General features: G+C 52.9%; 2 protein-coding genes across 3 annotated transcripts; one reads left to right on the top strand and one right to left on the bottom strand.

Annotated features, from left to right (window-relative positions):
* Positions 1-1,453: 1,453 nt before the first annotated feature.
* CUNH1orf50 (chromosome unknown C1orf50 homolog) lies at positions 1,454-7,629 on the bottom strand. The gene is made up of 4 exons (XM_071448863.1): positions 7,381-7,629; positions 6,400-6,486; positions 3,959-4,090; positions 1,454-3,298 (listed from the first exon to the last, which is right to left on the bottom strand). The coding sequence occupies exons 1-4, from the start codon at positions 7,612-7,614 to the stop codon at positions 3,107-3,109; spliced, it is 645 nt and encodes a 214-aa protein (XP_071304964.1). The 5' UTR covers positions 7,615-7,629; the 3' UTR covers positions 1,454-3,106.
* Positions 7,630-7,654: 25 nt separating this feature from the next.
* Positions 7,655-15,742, top strand: P3H1 (prolyl 3-hydroxylase 1). 2 transcript variants are annotated; one of them, XM_071448861.1, is made up of 15 exons: positions 7,656-8,207; positions 8,650-8,802; positions 8,970-9,159; positions 9,626-9,757; positions 11,698-11,837; positions 12,533-12,622; positions 12,733-12,785; positions 13,147-13,268; positions 13,451-13,578; positions 13,684-13,779; positions 13,894-14,044; positions 14,521-14,638; positions 14,813-14,888; positions 15,054-15,194; positions 15,272-15,742. In XM_071448861.1, the coding sequence occupies exons 1-15, from the start codon at positions 7,698-7,700 to the stop codon at positions 15,389-15,391; spliced, it is 2,220 nt and encodes a 739-aa protein (XP_071304962.1). In that variant the 5' UTR covers positions 7,656-7,697; the 3' UTR covers positions 15,392-15,742. The 2 variants fall into 2 exon arrangements, with proteins under 2 accessions (XP_071304961.1, XP_071304962.1); XM_071448860.1 differs by having other exon boundaries at positions 7,655-8,207; positions 14,521-14,888.
* The last annotated feature ends 3 nt before the right edge of the window (positions 15,743-15,745 follow it).

The raw sequence follows: 15,745 nt of genomic DNA, 5'->3' as shown, positions 1-15,745 counted from the left end.
CTGCTGGAACACTCTTTGTGGCTGAGAGATGACACCCCAGAGCAGTGGGCACTTATGGCAGGTTAAATCCCCCTAACCACCCACATCGTTCAGGAATAAGAGGCTATAAAGAAAGTCTCCAGACATGGCTACTGTCAGAAGCACAGCAAAAATCTGGCCTGAAACAGAATACTCGAGGCTAATTCAAATTTTAAAAGCTGGGAAGAGCTGCAAGTACCAGTGCCAGCAGCCTCAAGTCACCAAACACTGGCTCTGAGAAGCACCTGGAATGGGTCAAACCCTCAGAGCATCTTTGTTGGACCTCTCAAATGAGCCCTGGTTTATCTGCATGGCCAAAAACAGACCAAGACCCACTCTGCCCAATGTAATGGTGTCAGAAGCACATCTGTGTCTTCTGCAAATATTGGCCATCACTGGGGATTTTGGAAAGAGCCACTGCCTTCCGAATATGCTCATTGCTGCCCTGAGCACTCACAAAAGAGCAAAGGAAGAGGAATATTTTCAAAAGAATTTTCAAGATGAAATCATGAATAGGTATCAGTGTCTAACTGTCTCTTCCAGATTAATTTCGATGAAATCCCTTCCAGATTAATTTCGATGAAATCCCTGCCCTGTCAAGCACAAAGGCACCAGCTAGGTAGAGGCTGAGCCAAGTGGATGAGATCAAGAAGCCAGAGAGACCCTAGATTCTCCCACAGGGTACCATCTCATCATTCCTCCAGAAATTCATCCTCGCCACAAGCATCACAGGAGGCTCCCCCTCAATCAGCTTCATCCTTGTCTGTGTTCCAGATTATGTGTTGCTTTGGCTTTAGAGCACCTTCCAGTATTTCTGACGATGCCTCAGTTCTTTGGCTTTAATTAGATCCCAACAATGCATAAGCAATATTGGGGGAATGGTTCCCCCTTTCTATCAACCCCTCCCTGCACCAGCCTCATTCCCCACTTCCCACAGTGCCAAGAACACTGAGCGTGACTATGGGCTCATCACCTCCACGTCCTGTCTCTTAAGACCTCCTTTGTCTTTTCATACAAAGCCACAGTGGTTTTGCTTTTGGGGAACAAATCCAAGAGAAAGACTTGACAGTGCCTAGACAAACTGCAGAACACCAGTGAGCTGTGGGGTATGGAGGGCCAGCGGTGTCTGCTGAACACACATGACATCCCACCAAAGGCTACAGAGGCCCACAACCATCACCCCCCAGTCCTCTTGTGCGCGCCATGGTACAGATATTAATGATGGAAACAGATAAGACCAGGGCAGGAATCCCCACTTCTCAGAGGAGCATAAATCAACACACATGAAGATCTGGTGTTGCTATAATTAGCAACACACAAAGTCCATGCAGTAATTAACTTTCTCCCTTCCAAGTTAAGATATAATAGCATGCAGTAAAATCAAACCCAAGGCAATGAAACCAGCAGAGAAAAACCCTGTCAAATTTGGCACCTGTAACTTGATAAGGAATTTATTATAGCCTCGTCTAATACTACTACTACTACTACTACTACTAAATTGCTGTTAATATGCCCTTGTGCTCCAAGTGAGGAAAGATATTGAGAAAAATGTCCCATATTGAATCCAAGGAACAGGTTTCTTCCAAACAGAGGCTCTGCCATGGTGGGATGTAGGTGAGCTACTGCACTGGACACAGCTAGAAGAAAATCTGGGACAAAAAAAATCCTGGGCTGCTAGGGAGCTGCCCCAAACCTCCCAATCCTCTGTAACACCAGCAGGAAACAGCTCTTCCCCTGAGGAACTGTCACTGCCAGCAGCCTTGAGCATCTCCCAGTGCGTGGGGATGAGGACAGAAAGACACTTGAGGCGAGGCTGTGTCCTGCAAAGGGGGAATAAACTCCAGCAATGACAAAACACAGTGACAGTGCTGGTCCCCAAGGGTCTTGTTTTTGCAGATGCCCTCACAGCTGGGCTCCACCAAGAAGCACCAACTCCATCGATAGCCAGCCCAGACCCCAGGGTCAGAATTCAGCTTCTACAAGTGGACGCCAACCCTCCCATGTTGCCCATGGAGATGGCAAGGCGGTTGTGTACATGTAATGCCTGGAGCAGCATATAAGATCATCTTGTAATGTCAGGAAAGTGAGCAAGTCATGGGAGAATCCAACCAGATCTAATGTTACATACCAGGATCCAACCTGGACATCCTCTCTGTCAATAAATTACAACTTTGGCTCCTCACAGAAAAGCAGGCAAGTTCCTGAAGAAGCCCCATGTGGCTGAGCAGAGAGAGGATATCTCCTCAGCAGCTCTGATCTTTACTTCTCCTTTGTTTTCCTAGGTGGAAAAAACATGCTGGACGTGTCCTATCAGCTCCACGTGTGCCACTAAGTCTTCCTGGCAAAGCTAAAGGTATTTTTGCCACGCAGGAAGAACACAGGGCCTGTCTTGGTGGTGTATGTGAGATAACGGTCGATTTATTTTACTCTCCGCACTGCTCTGGCATAAAGTCATCCAGTATCCTGCTTCTACCTGGCAGCTCATGCACTCACATCCAAGGGGGAATGCTGAGGATGTAAAACACACGTCATCTGAAGAGCACCTGAAGTCTGCATGGCACTTTTGAGAATGCTCTTTCCAGAGAAAAGAGCTTCAGGTCACCCTATGTTCCCAGCTCAGGGATTCAGACCAGTTAGGACAGAGACCAGAAGACTCATCACAACAGACCCTTTGCACAGGCTTTTGCACATTACTCTTCCCAGGCCACAGAGCTCTTTAGACGTGTATTTTAATAAGGGGGAAAATCCAGCCCTGAGATCATTACCTGACGCACTCGCAGTGAGGTACACCAGAGCCAGGCAGATACGAGATATTATTTTACAACATAAGCACATCTACCCCAAGCATTTCTGCTTTTTGCTCCAAGCACTCTTGGAACTGACACCTCCTGGTATAGCTTGGCATAGGTCAATAAAGTAAATTATTCAATTACTATAAAATCCAGTAAGACTGAATGCAGCATTAGTCTCCTTAAAGCACAAAAACAATCAGCATTTTTGTTTCTTGGTCTCTTTCCACCTCGCCTTTGGCAGCATACAAGCACTGTGTCCCCTCACTCAGGGACTCTGCTCAGGAGGTCCTGTGGGGTCACTTGTGTGACTTGGTCAGGCCCTGGAAGTTGGGCTCCATGCACAGGGGCAGTGCTGCCTGCTGGTTCAGCAGCTTCTCCAGGACAGTTATTTCAGCATCTCGTCTCTCTATGTCCTCAAACGGAGTCCAGGACATGTCATGCTGGAGCTTATAGGCACCAAGAAATTCATGGGGAGTGGTACCCCATTCCTGGTGGAGAAAAGAGAGATTCCATCAGTGTTCAGTTTCCCTTGGAGCTGGGCTGTGCTGTCCTTAAGCCCTACTACCTTTGAAGCAGTCCCAGCTACACAACCATACCATTTCCTAACCTAAAAATAAGCTCAGCTACCTCAAGTCCAAGATCAGGTCAAGCTCCAGCACTACTGACAGAGGAAGGCTTGTGGACACAAGATCTCCCTGACCTGCCCTGAAGCCTTCACCCTGCATGTAAGAAAATGGGTAGTCTGGAAGGAGATCTCTAAGAACATCACCTCAGCTGCAGGCAAACTCAGTTTCTGGGCTGAAGTACCTAAGAGACTGTCCTGCCAGGCAGCCACACCAGCCAGCGAAGGCTCAGGGCACGTTGGCAGTTCTTTACTTCCAGACAAAGAACCACAGGTACCAAAAGACAAAATTCAGATCCATGCCCCAAAGGGCTTCTTGCCATTCTCCATCAAGAGCCAGAGAACTCTGTAAGATGGCTCTGGCTCCAGCAGACTAACCCAGAGCAAGGGCAAACACCAAACCTGAGTAGGGACAAACAAATGCCCCCATCAAGCTGGTGCTTTTGCCTGAGCTTCCTATGTTCCCAAGCACCAGAAATACTACTTTTTTCCCCTCCCTGCTTCTTCATGGCCTGTAACCACCCACCTTAGGAGACAGGATGGAGAAATACCGCTGCCCACTCTCCCGCCTGTACATGTAGTAAACGTTTCCTGGCTTCTTCACAAGGTTGCAGGCCACGTGGTTCAGATCAGCATCCCTGTTAGCTTCATCTAAGACCTGGAATAACAAAACATCTTTACACTTGAAATAAAATGACAACATGCTATTGCCTCTCAGCCATGGCCCAAGACACATCACTTGACCTATGGGTCACAAGGCCTTGATCTCCCTGCCACACAGGAAGGAGATGTTTTCCAAAGAGATAGTTTTCTCCAATTATTCCCTGTCAGAAGGACTTCAGACAACCTCTCCACAGCGGTGGAGATACCTCTGCATCTCACTCCAGATTCATCTCTATACTTGACACCACCACATGTTGGGCTTATTCCTCATCTCCACACACAGCTGCTGGACTGGGGCCTTGTCTTGGTTTGAAAAGACAGTTGTCTGCTAAGGAAGACAGGAGCCTCTCTTGAAATGGAAAAGTAAACCTCCTCCCTCCGAACTGTTATAGTTTTGAAATTAAGAGGGCTCTGAGGCAAAGATACAGGAGTAGCAATAACAGTTCTTTATTAGGAAAAAAAATTAAAATAAAAATGCAGTAATACAAAACAACACTGACAGAGTCAGAAATATGACCTCACACCCTGTTGGTCAGGCTGTTGGTAGCAGTCTGATTAAATAATGGCTGCAGTCCTCCTGCAGTGCCAGCTGTGGTTCTGTAGAAGCAGTGATCCTGTAGAAGGGTGGAGTTTTCATCTGAAGGTCCAGGGGTGATGTAAATGGGCCTGGTATTTCTCTGGGAATCCAGTGGAAAAGAAAGCTGCTCCTCTGGGAATCAAGTGGGAAAAGGCTGACTGTGGTGTTCCAAATCTCAGATTATATTCAGGTAGGAATGCTTGGCTCCTCCCCCTGGGCAGAGCATCTCCCAATGGGATGATGATAACTTTATCAGTCATGCAGGGACACTCAATGCCCATTGACAGAAGAGATCTCCCGGGAAGGAGGATGGGTCATGGAAAAGATAAGGAAAACTGCCCCACCTGGTTTTAACAGGTGGCCCAATTAACAGAAGATAACTGCCCCACCTCTAACAGATGGTAATAGAATACATACCCCCAGCCACAACTTGCATTTGCAACCAAAGACAGGCCTTCCTGCTGTGCCTTGAAAAGGAAGGGGCAGCAAACAAAGGAGAATTCATCTCCCCAGTTCTACCACCTGACTGCTCCAGCTCCACCAGTTAATGATTACATAATGTAATGGCCTCAATGGCAGTGGGCCAGTTGCAATGACTGGCAGATTGTTCCCCACTCTGGCTCCTGATTTTACTATGAAGAGAGGAAGGCTAGACGGATGAACACAGCCAAGCCCTGCTGTGTCCCCCTCCTGGGACTACCCACTCCTACAAATCCATCCAGATAAATGTGAAACCAAGCTTATCACTAGATGGAGAACTGATCTTTCCCAGTAGGGAGGCCTGAGAACCAACCACTAGAACTGTCACCCTTTAAACTGCCCGGAGGCAGAAGCAGGCAAGGAGAAACACCCCTCCTGGGTTAGGGTGAGAAGTGCCTCACTCCCATAGGCCTTTGCAAGCACATGTTAATATCTTAAGTTCCATTGGTTCATACAGTTGCTCCACCCCAGTTCAGCCCCTATTCACCATTATTTGTATGTTCCCTAGAATGTTCTTCCCTCTCCTGATCCCCCATTGGTCTCAGTTTGATTCAGTGTTCCACCCATGTTACCCTATTGGTTCCCCTGGTTGGCTGCCCCTCCTCTGCACCATTCTCACCTGTTCCCATTGGACCTTGACCCTCAGAGCCACCCCTTTTTCACCATATAAAACCCTGTGCCCTCAGTCCAAGTTTGTCCTTGTCCCTGGATTCCCTTTCAGACTTGATAGACTGTCCCTGGATTTCCATACAAAGACCTGTCCTTTGCCTCTGCTGTCAGCTATCATAGCGAGTGTGCTCCAGGCCCTGAAAGCACTAGTCGCTCACAGAGGAATCCATTGAAGTGCACCACTTTACCCCAGGGCCTCAGATCCAGCTAGGGCCACATCATCACTTCATCAGATCCTTCCAAGAGCACAGTGCACACACAAATCACCAGTCCCAAAACCAGAGTCATCTCTTTCTGTCCTGATACCCGCGAGCTGTTTTGGACCTCCTGCCCTTGCTCCCCTACTTTATTCATAAAGTCCTTCCTGGTTTGCTGAGGACGCAGGGAAAGCACAAAAATCTACCCTCTCCCATCCCCCTTGACATTGGACAATAAACCTCCTTATTTTTCCACTAAATCTTCTCTGCTCAGCTCCTAGCCCCAATTCACATGTAGGCCACAGCCCTTCCCAAATGCCCAGCAGCGGCAGCAGATGCTCATCTCCCAAGGCAATGAGCCTTCTGCCAATCCTTACTCACCTTCCGCGCCTGCTCCTGCAGGTGCCGGATCTGCTCAGCGATGACTGTCAGTTTGCTGCAGGCATTTGCTCGGACAAAGTCATTGGCCTGGGAGAGAAAATTAGGGCAAGTCAGAACAGGAAGAACGACAGCCCTCTGGACTGTGCTGAGCCAGCTGTGGTCAAGCTCAAGGCATCCACAGAGTTGGGGGGTGCAGGAGCTGTCCTGGCACCCCTAGGCAGGAGCAAGGACCAGGAGCTGTCTGGATAGGCTGAGGGGCAGTGAGAGGGAGCAGCAGGACATACTGGGAGGCAATGGGTTGGACTGGGAGGTAGTGGGCTACAAAGGGAGCAGGCAGTAGGACATACACTGAGCTTTTAGGTGAACTGAGAAGCTCTGAGGAACATCACCAGAGATCAGTAGGATGTACTATGAGGCACTGGAGGAATAGTATAACATACTGGAGTGCACTGGGAGGACCAGTAGAACATATCAGGAAAACCTGGGGAGGACTGAGAGGCAGGATGGACTGAGAATCACTGAAAAAGTCATAGAACATATCAAGGGTGCTAGGATGGACTGGCAGTATGGTAGTGGGAGGCATCTGTACATGCTGCTGTGAACTATATATAGGGGGACATACTGGGAGGCAGCAGGGCATACTGGAATAGGACTTCAGTGGGATGCTCTGAGTCACTGTGGGGCAGCAAGGCACAGTGGGAAGCACTGAAGTGCAATGACAGGTTCTGGAGACACCAACAACGTGGGAACTCGGGAAGATCCTGGCGGGGCACTGCGACATACTGGGAGGAGACAGTGGGAGATTGCCGAAATCAGCACAGGACACACCAGGAAGCCGCCGGGGCCACCGGAAAGCAGCGGGACGTGCTGGGAGGCACCAAGGCCGCCGCCGCCTGAGAAGGCCCCGGAGACGCCCGGGAAGCAGCGGACAGCGAGCCCAGCCCTGCCCCTGCAGCCCCGCCGCTGGGACCCGGCCCTCACCTGCTGCACCTGCTGGGCCAGGGCCACTAGGTCACCGGGGTCCCCGACGCGGCCGGCGCGGCCGGCGCTGCCCTCGACCAGGGCCAGCCCAGGACCGGGACCGGGGCCGGGGCCGTCGCCGTCATCCCCAGGCTCCGAGCCGCCCTCCGCCATGGACAGCCACGACCCACCACTTCCGCCCGGTGGGGAGGCTTCCGCTGAGGCGTCCGCACGCACGGTGAGGGGTGCGACCATGGCGGGGCTCTGCTGTCGCTGATTGGCCGGCAGGCGGGGCGGAGGGGGCGGAGTTAGTATCGCTCCGGTGCCCGGGGTGGCTGATGCTGCGGTTCGGCCGGTGTTCGGACATGGCGCTGTCGCCGCCGCTTCTCGTGCTGCTGCTGCCGCTGCTGATGGTGCTGCTGGCGCGGGCGGCCACGCCACCGGAACCGGTCCCGGTCCCGACCATAGCACTGGGCGACCCGCCGTTGCCCGCCCAGTCCCCGGATGCGCTGTTCGCCGCCGGTGCCGAGGCGTACGCGCGGGGGGACTGGCCCACCGTAGTGCTGCAGATGGAGCGGGCGCTGCGGGCGCGGGCCGCTGTGCGCTCCCGTCTGATGCAGTGCCGCCTGCGCTGCGCCAACGCCACAGCGGGGCCGGCGGAGGCGGCCGAGTCCCACCCTGACCCGGTGCTCCGGGACTTGTGGTTCTTTCGGGCGCTGCTTCGCCGCGCCGCCTGCCTGCGGGGCTGCGGGCCCGCTGCGCCCTCCCGATACCGCCTGGGTGAGGAGCTGGACCGGGAGTTCAGCCGGCGCAGCCCCTACAACTACCTCCAGGTGGCCTATTTCAAGGTGCGGCACCGGCGGCAGGGAAGGGAAGGTTTGGGAAGGTTAGGGAAGGGAAGGGAAGGGAAGGGAAGGGAAGGGAAGGGAAGGGAAGGGAAGGGAAGGGAAGGGGTGTCCCGCTACGACGGGTTTCGGGACGGACGGGATGCACGGAGGATCCCAGAATCAGGCGGGAGGATGGATGGGTGGGACCGGGTGAACCGGCCGGTGGCGATCCCGGTCCCGGGACGCCGGGAGGGTTCGGTGTCTGCCCCGGCGGAGTAGGGTTACAGGCCGGCAGTCTCGGCCTTGCCCCCCGCGCCTTCGCGCCCCCCCATCAGTGCCACGTCGGAGCTCGCCGGAGCCGCCCCTGTCACCGCCCTCCGCCCCGGCTACGGGGATGCTCAGGGGACGGGTGTCCACTACGCTCTGCATGGGATCCGCGCTGTCTCACCCTCGTCCCACCCAGATGAACCGGCCAGCGCAGGCGGCGGCGGCCGCTCACACTTTCTTCGTGGCCAACCCCGGGCACCAGGAGATGAGGCAAAACCTGGAGTACTACCAGGCCATGGTGGGAGTCCACGAGGATGACTTCACTGACCTGGAGGCCAAACCCCACCTGGTGAGAACCTCCCCTCCCAAAGTCCCTGTCCGCTGTGCAACCCCGGGCAATCACACCACAGCTGCTAGCTCAGAGAGCTCGTGAGGTGCCATTGTGCTGGGGATGAGATGACCCATCACGGGGGGTGAAGCACTGAGATCCCCTCATCGTTTCTCATCCTACTGTAGAGCGAGTTTCAGCTGGGCATCCGGTTTTACACAGAGGACCAGCCAGCTGCTGCCATCCTGCACCTGGAGAAGGCGCTGGAGGAGTATTTTGTGGCAGACACTGAATGCCGCGCTCTCTGCGAGGGACCGTATGACTACGAGGGCTACAACTACCTTGAGTACAATGCAGACCTTTTCCAGGCCATTACAGGTGGGAGCCATGCCTTCTGTGTCCTGTCACAAGAGTTGAGTATGATTCTCAGGAGGTTGGTCCACAAAGACCTGGGGTGGGGGTAGGGGGTCCCTGAAGACTGGAAACCCCATCCTAGCTTTCACTAGGGAAGGTGTGGCCAGTAAATGGCAGGAGGTGTTTACCTGCACTTAGCACTGGGACTGATGCCCAGGAATTCTCCTAATTCCAGGGGAACATGGAAAGACAGAAGAGAGACCAGTAGATGGTCACCAGGATGTGATGGGAGGCTGATGATGGCTAGTCCGTCCTGAGAGAGCACCACAACCCCACACTAGTCAACTCTGAGGTGGACGACCCCCATCCCTGAGGGTTTTCCACCACCAAAAAGCTTGCAACAACCCCAGTATGAGCAGGAGATTGAATACCCCTCAGGGTCCTGCCCATCAGCCCGTGGGTGACTGAGCATGGCATTTTTCTCTGCCAGATCACTCCATGCAAGTGCTAAGCTGCAAGCAGGGCTGTGTCACAGAGCTGGCCTCCCAGCCTGGCCAGGAGAAGCCTCTGGAGGATTTCCTGCCCTCGCACTTCAACTATCTGCAGTTTGCCTACTACAACAGTAAGCAGCTCCTCACCTCATCCTCTGTGGTTGTCAGCACTCGGCACTCTGCCTGAAATCATAGATCCTTAGAGTGTTTTGGGTGGGGAAAGGACCTTCAAAGATAATCTCATCAGTACAACCGAAGATGAAGGGACATCTAGCACTGGTCACTCAGATCTCCCAGAGCCCCATCCAACCCAGTCTCTAACACTCTGGGCAGTCTGTGCCAGGGCCTCACCACTCTGATGAGAGTGGTGAGGCCCTGGCACAGACTGCCCAGACTAAAATTCCTTCCTTATGGCCAACCTAATTCCTTCCCTGGCACAGACTGCCCAGACCTAAAATTCCTTCTTTATGGCCAACCTAATGCTGCCCTTCTTCAGTTTTAGACAATTCCCCTTGTCCAGTCACTATAAACCTTACGAACTACAAAAGTTGTCTTTATCTCTCTTGTGGCCACTCTTGGTATGGGAAGGCCATCAAGATCTCTCAGGAGCCGTCTCATGTCCAGGTTCAACAAGCCAAATTCTCTCAGCCTTTCTTCACAGAGAGGCTCCAGTCCTCTGACCGTTTTGTGGCCTCCTCTGGACCCGCATTAATGAGTCCATATCCTTATGCTGGGGAACCCAGAGCTGGACACAGCACTGCAAGTGGCATGTCACCAGAGTGGAGCAGAGGGGCAGAATCCTTCCCTCAACTGTTGCCCATGCTGCCAGGGATCAGCCTGGGGAGGGGGGGGGGGGGGGGGTCTGAGCTGCTAGTGCACATGGATGTGTCCTGTGCAATTTTTCATCCACTATTATCTCCATATCCTTCTCCTCTGGGTGCTCTAATCCCATCCATCCCCCCTATCTTCACTATCTTCACTGATACTGCTGGAGAGCCTTCCACTAGGCCTTGTACTTCATGAGGTTCAACAGGCATGTTCCTCCTGCCTGAAACATTTTCCAGGAGATTAGATCACTCTGTGCTTGGCTGCAGTCCCTGTCCACGTTGCTTTATTACTGGGCAGCTTCACTTTTCAAGTGAAACAACAGCTGAGAGAAGCATTTTTTTTCCTCCTTGCCAGCTGTCCACCTCTTGCCTCAAATCACAGCAGCATACTCCCAATGCAGAAGAGTTACAACCCAGGAAAATACACCTGATTTGATTTAATTTTTTATTTATTTCTTTAGAAAAGTATAAGATGTTTCTGTGTGAATTTCTCCAAAAGGAGGAGAAAAAATATTAAGTCCAAGAGGATAGAAATCCTCAAGAAGAGACAGCTGTGAGGGGACCTCATAAATGTTTGTCAGTATCTGCAGGGTAGCGCTGGAGGATGTGATCAGGCTCTGCTCTGTGGTGCTGAGCAATAGGACAAGAGGCAGAAACTCATGGCTAGGAAGTTCCATCTGGATATGAGGATGTTTGCAGCAACTGAGCACTGAAGAGATTGTCCAGAGAGGGTGTTACATCTCCCTCACTGGGGATATTCCAGGCAATCTGGACACAGTCCTGTGCTGTATGCTCTCAGAGGACCCTGCTTGAGCAGAGAGGTTGGGCCAGATGACCCACTGTGGTCCCTTCCAATCTGACTCATTCTGTGATTTTTTGATTCTGTGAAAGACCACATGAAAGTGGGGTAGGATGTTTCAGTGGCTGGAAACTGCAGGTTTGCCAGTAAATGGTTGGGTCTGGCTACCTCTAAATAGGCTTTGTCATGTTTTCCAAGTGAGAAAAGTACCCAAGCTGTACAAGTACCCCTGGTTTCTGTTGTGATGCTTTCTGGGGAGAGGAGAGCACCACAGAATCTGAATTTTGCCTTTGTAGCAGCAGTTATCCTTGCCCCAGGGGATCTGCCCTACTCGTGACACAGTTTGGAACAAAAGGACCGTGTCTTTCATCTCTCCTCCATATCTGTCTTTGTTCTGCCTCCAGTGTCCTCGGACATGCCATTAACAGCCCATTTCTCGTTGCAGATGGGAATTATGAAAAAGCCATTGAATGTGCCAAAACCTATTTGCTCTTCTTCCCACATGACGAGGTGATGAACCAAAATTTGGCCTATTACACTGCCGTCCTGGGGGAAAACCTGGCCAGACCCATCCAACCGCGAAAGGTGAGCAGTCAGAAGGATGAATGATTGCAGGGGCATCTTCTCTTCTCACTGGGGACCTTTGCAGAAGCTGCAGTAGGGTCTCCTCCATACCAGCTACCGAAGGTGGACAGGAATGGGTGGATTTAAGGTCAGACAAGCTGGAAAGTAGCTGAAAAACATCACTGGCAAAATGTCTTAGGCCAAGTGAAGCTGGATGACAGGCACACTACCCTTTCTTGATAGAGGGGGCTGTGAGAGGCAGGTGGACAATCTTTTTAGGAGGATCTGAGGCTACCTCTATTGCACTTTTCCACAGCTGAAGCGAAATTGCTTAAAAAGGAGAGAATTTGGCTTCAAAATAGCCGAATCTGGATGGCTAGGTCCTGCCTGGGATGTGAGACTCCCATGGATGGGAGTCCCTGCCCCACACCAGTTGGAGTACGGGAAGGGAAACTGCTCCTAAAGAGCTTCCTGCAGAAGGGACACACATGTGCCTCTGCTCAAATGTCATCTCCCCAGGGCTTGTCCACTGGGAAGTTCAGACAGAATGGGGAATGCCACTTGCTTCCCAGCTGCCAGATGGAGCAGGAAACAAGGCTGTGGGTCTGGTGCAAGGACCACAGGAATGGTGTAGACCTGCATCTTCCTGCCCACACTCGGGGTTTTTCAGAATCCTCCTGCTGTACCTCACCCCATCCCTCTGCCCCTTGCCACAGGAGATCCAGGTATATTACCAGCAGAGTCTGATGGAGAAGGAGCTGCTCTTCTTCAGCTATGACGTCTTTGGCATCCCTTTTGTGGACCCGGTGGGTGATGTGAGGCCAGGGTGATGCAGTGGCCAGATGGAATGCAGATGAGGGGTCTGTGTCCTGGCCAGATCTTTGTCCAGCTCCTGATGTTGTTCTTCTGGTGGCAGGACACATGGACACCTGAAGAGGTGATACCAAAAAGACTGCGAGAGAAACAGAAGTGAGTGCTGTCCCCAGCCAAGCTCACCCAATGGGGGTCTGACAGGACAAACCTTTCTTCCAGTGTGGGCTTTGGGCCAAAGGACATGGCATAGAGCTCCTGCCAGGGGATGTTCTGATGCTGGGACTGGAAGAGGCTGCTGGAGGGCAGAACTTTATTTCCCATCAGCCCATGAGATGATGGGCATGTGTAGGTCACCCCAAACACCTCAGAGTGAGGGATGCATTGAGGTGACTCTCCAGTCTAGGTGTGAGCTTTGTTACCAGCACCTGAGACAGCTTGTCCTGCCCTTGTCTTAGTGGCCCTCATTTCTGATGTGGGGACAGTGGGGTGGTGGTGCTGATGGCTGCCGCATGCCCAGGGTGGAGCGGGAGACTGCAGCACGCATCTCTGAGGAAATCGGCAACCTCATGAAGGAGATTGAGACACTGGTGGAGGAGAAGGCCAAAGAGTCTGCCGACATGAGCAAGTTCATCCGAGAAGGTGGAGAAGGCCTGGAGGGGAGGTGGGATGGAGATGGAGACCTTTGTGACCCCTGCTGCCAGTTCACAGTCCCTCTACACATGGGTGGCAGCAGGAGCAGGTGGAGGGACCACAGCTTCCCCCAGCCACACCAGAGCTGGTGGCATCTCTCCCGACGTCCACCAATCCCATTTGTGCCACAGGTGGCCCTTTGGTCTACGAAGGAGCCAGTGTCACCATGAACTCCAAAGCCCTGAATGGCTCCCAGCGTGTCGTGGTGGATGGAGTCCTTTCTGCTGAAGAGTGCCGAGAACTGCAGAGACTCACTAACGTGAGTGCAAGAACAGGTGGAGAAGGCAGGGATGGATAGAGGATGCCAAGGGGTCCCATCCTGCAGCTCACACATCAGACCAGTAACACAAATCGGGTTTTACAGGCAGCTGCCTCGGCTGGAGATGGCTATCGGGGGAAGACCTCTCCTCACACTCCCAGTGAGACCTTCTATGGCGTGACTGTCCTCAAGGCCCTCAAGGTTGGGGTGGCTATGTGGAGAAACAGGCTGTGGGGACAAGGGAGGGTAGTTTTGGGGGAGATGGTTGCCCATGCCCATATGGGGCTGAGCCCCTGTCCTGTCTGTCCTCCACAGCTGGGGCAGGAGGGGAAGGTGCCCCTGCACAGTGCCTACTTGTACTACAACGTGACAGAGAAGGTGCGGCACATGATTGAGTCCTACTTCCGCCTGGAGGTCCCACTCCACTTCTCCTACTCCCACCTAGTGTGCCGCACAGCCATTGATGGTGAGTGTGGCCCAGAGGAACAAGTCTTTTGTCTTTTCCTGTCTGGATCTCCTCTAACAGCTGGAGTGGTGTAGTCTTGGACCTTTCTTTGGAGACCTCCTTGCTGCTCCCTAACCCACTCCTCTTCCCAGGAGGGTGTAGGAAGCTTGTCCCTAAGCCCAGTTTGGGAAGATGAGCAGCAGCTCTGCTGGTTGCCTCTAACAGGGCAGATGGCCTCATGCCATACAGGATTTCATCATTCTGAGGCATTTTGGGATGGGCGCTGAGAGAGGTTTTACCTGGAGGGCCATGGAAATGCCATGGGACAAGTGAACAGCGTTTTATGCCACCCAAATGGCCTTGCACAGTCCACACTCCAGCAAGTGGAAGTGCTTTAGGCTAATGCATGATTTTCTTGTCACCTGCAAGCACGGGATACTTGGGGATGGACCCTGTTCTTGCACAGAGGGCTCCTGACATGCCCTGTTCTACCCTAGAGAAGCAAGAAGGCCGGAGTGACAACAGCCATGAGGTGCATGTGGACAACTGCATTCTCAATGCAGAGGCACTGTTGTGCGTGAAGGAACCCCCAGCCTACACTTTCCGGGATTACAGGTACTGGTGGTGGCTGTCAGCTAAGGGTACCATGATTTGGTGGCACCTGAGTTGGGAGGAGCAAGGTAGGAGGTACACCAAACCTGGGCTTTCTTGCCTCTGGCTCTTGCCATGGTGTTGGAGAGCTCTGGTGATGGTTACTTGTCACCTCCACTTGTCCCCTGCTCCCATTAGTGCAATCCTCTACCTCAATGGGGACTTTGAAGGAGGAGCTTTCTACTTCACCGAGCTGGATGCCAAGACTGAGACCGTGAGTAGCTCAGCTCCAAGGATCCATGTGCAGCACCAAATCTAGCTCCTGCCTGTTGGCCCTCTGCCCTGGGAACATCCCCTGAGCCACTGCAAAAGATGAACTTGGATTGAGGGGAACCAACTCACCCCTGACTGGGGTCTTCTGGTCTCCCACCCTTGACAGGCAGAGGTCCAGCCGCAGTGTGGCCGTGCTGTGGGCTTCTCCTCTGGCTCAGAGAACCCCCACGGGGTGAAAGCTGTGACCAAGGGTCAGCGCTGCGCTATTGCCCTCTGGTTCACCCTGGACCCTCGGCACAGTGAGCGGGTAAGCTCCCTCCCAGCAGTGCGTAGGGGTTTTGGGTGGGACAGTGGCTAGGCTTACCACTATGGGTCTGCCCACAGGAGCGTGTGCAGGCAGATGACCTGGTGAAGATGCTTTTCAGCATGGAAGAGGGGGATTTGGAGCCAGAGCCAGAGAAGGAATCACCAGCTGCCATTGTGGTCGGGAAGGATGAGCTGTGACATCCTACGGGGACCAGGACATCTCTGCTGGGACTAGTCATGTCAGCATTGTGGGTTCAGGCTGCATAGTCATAAGGGTAACATTCAGGATCCCCTCTGTCCCCAACCCAGTTGGAGTGGGGTTTTGGGGAATGCTGTGTACTACCCCTGCAGCATCCAGTATTCCCCTGTGGAGCTGATCTGGGGTGTGTGATGGAGGCTCAGGGGTGGGTGACATGGGGAAAAGGGAGGGATGCTTTGTTAGGGGTGGGGCCCTGGTGCCAATGGGTGCAAATGTGTGCCTTTCCTGAACTTGGAGGTATATAAGTGCCTTCTGCAGAAAATGGGTGAATAAAGGTATTTTTTTTCTAAGCT

The sequence above is a fragment of the Agelaius tricolor genome, unplaced genomic scaffold (genome assembly GCF_023055355.1).
Source record: "Agelaius tricolor isolate 1412-34295 unplaced genomic scaffold, bAgeTri1.0.p SCAF_28, whole genome shotgun sequence".
Lineage (NCBI taxonomy): Eukaryota > Metazoa > Chordata > Aves > Passeriformes > Icteridae > Agelaius > Agelaius tricolor.
The sequence above is the reverse complement of the archived record's forward strand: the minus strand, read 5'-3'. Positions and strand labels throughout refer to the sequence as shown.

Excerpts from the sequence above, each read along its gene's own strand:
- P3H1 (XM_071448860.1), top strand. The coding sequence starts at position 7,698 with ATGCTGCGGTTCGGCCGGTGTTCGGACATGGCGCTGTCGCCGCCGCTT. Across the intron at positions 11,838-12,532 it reads GACCCATCCAACCGCGAAAG|GAGATCCAGGTATATTACCA; the intron begins GTGAGCAGTCAG and ends CCCTTGCCACAG. Across the intron at positions 12,786-13,146 it reads AGACTGCGAGAGAAACAGAA|GGTGGAGCGGGAGACTGCAG; the intron begins GTGAGTGCTGTC and ends CCGCATGCCCAG.
- CUNH1orf50 (XM_071448863.1), bottom strand. The coding sequence starts at position 7,614 with ATGGTCGCACCCCTCACCGTGCGTGCGGACGCCTCAGCGGAAGCCTCC. Across the intron at positions 4,091-6,399 it reads TGCAGGAGCAGGCGCGGAAG|GTCTTAGATGAAGCTAACAG; the intron begins GTGAGTAAGGAT and ends TTGTTATTCCAG. Across the intron at positions 3,299-3,958 it reads TCTCCATCCTGTCTCCTAAG|GAATGGGGTACCACTCCCCA; the intron begins GTGGGTGGTTAC and ends TTTCTCCACCAG.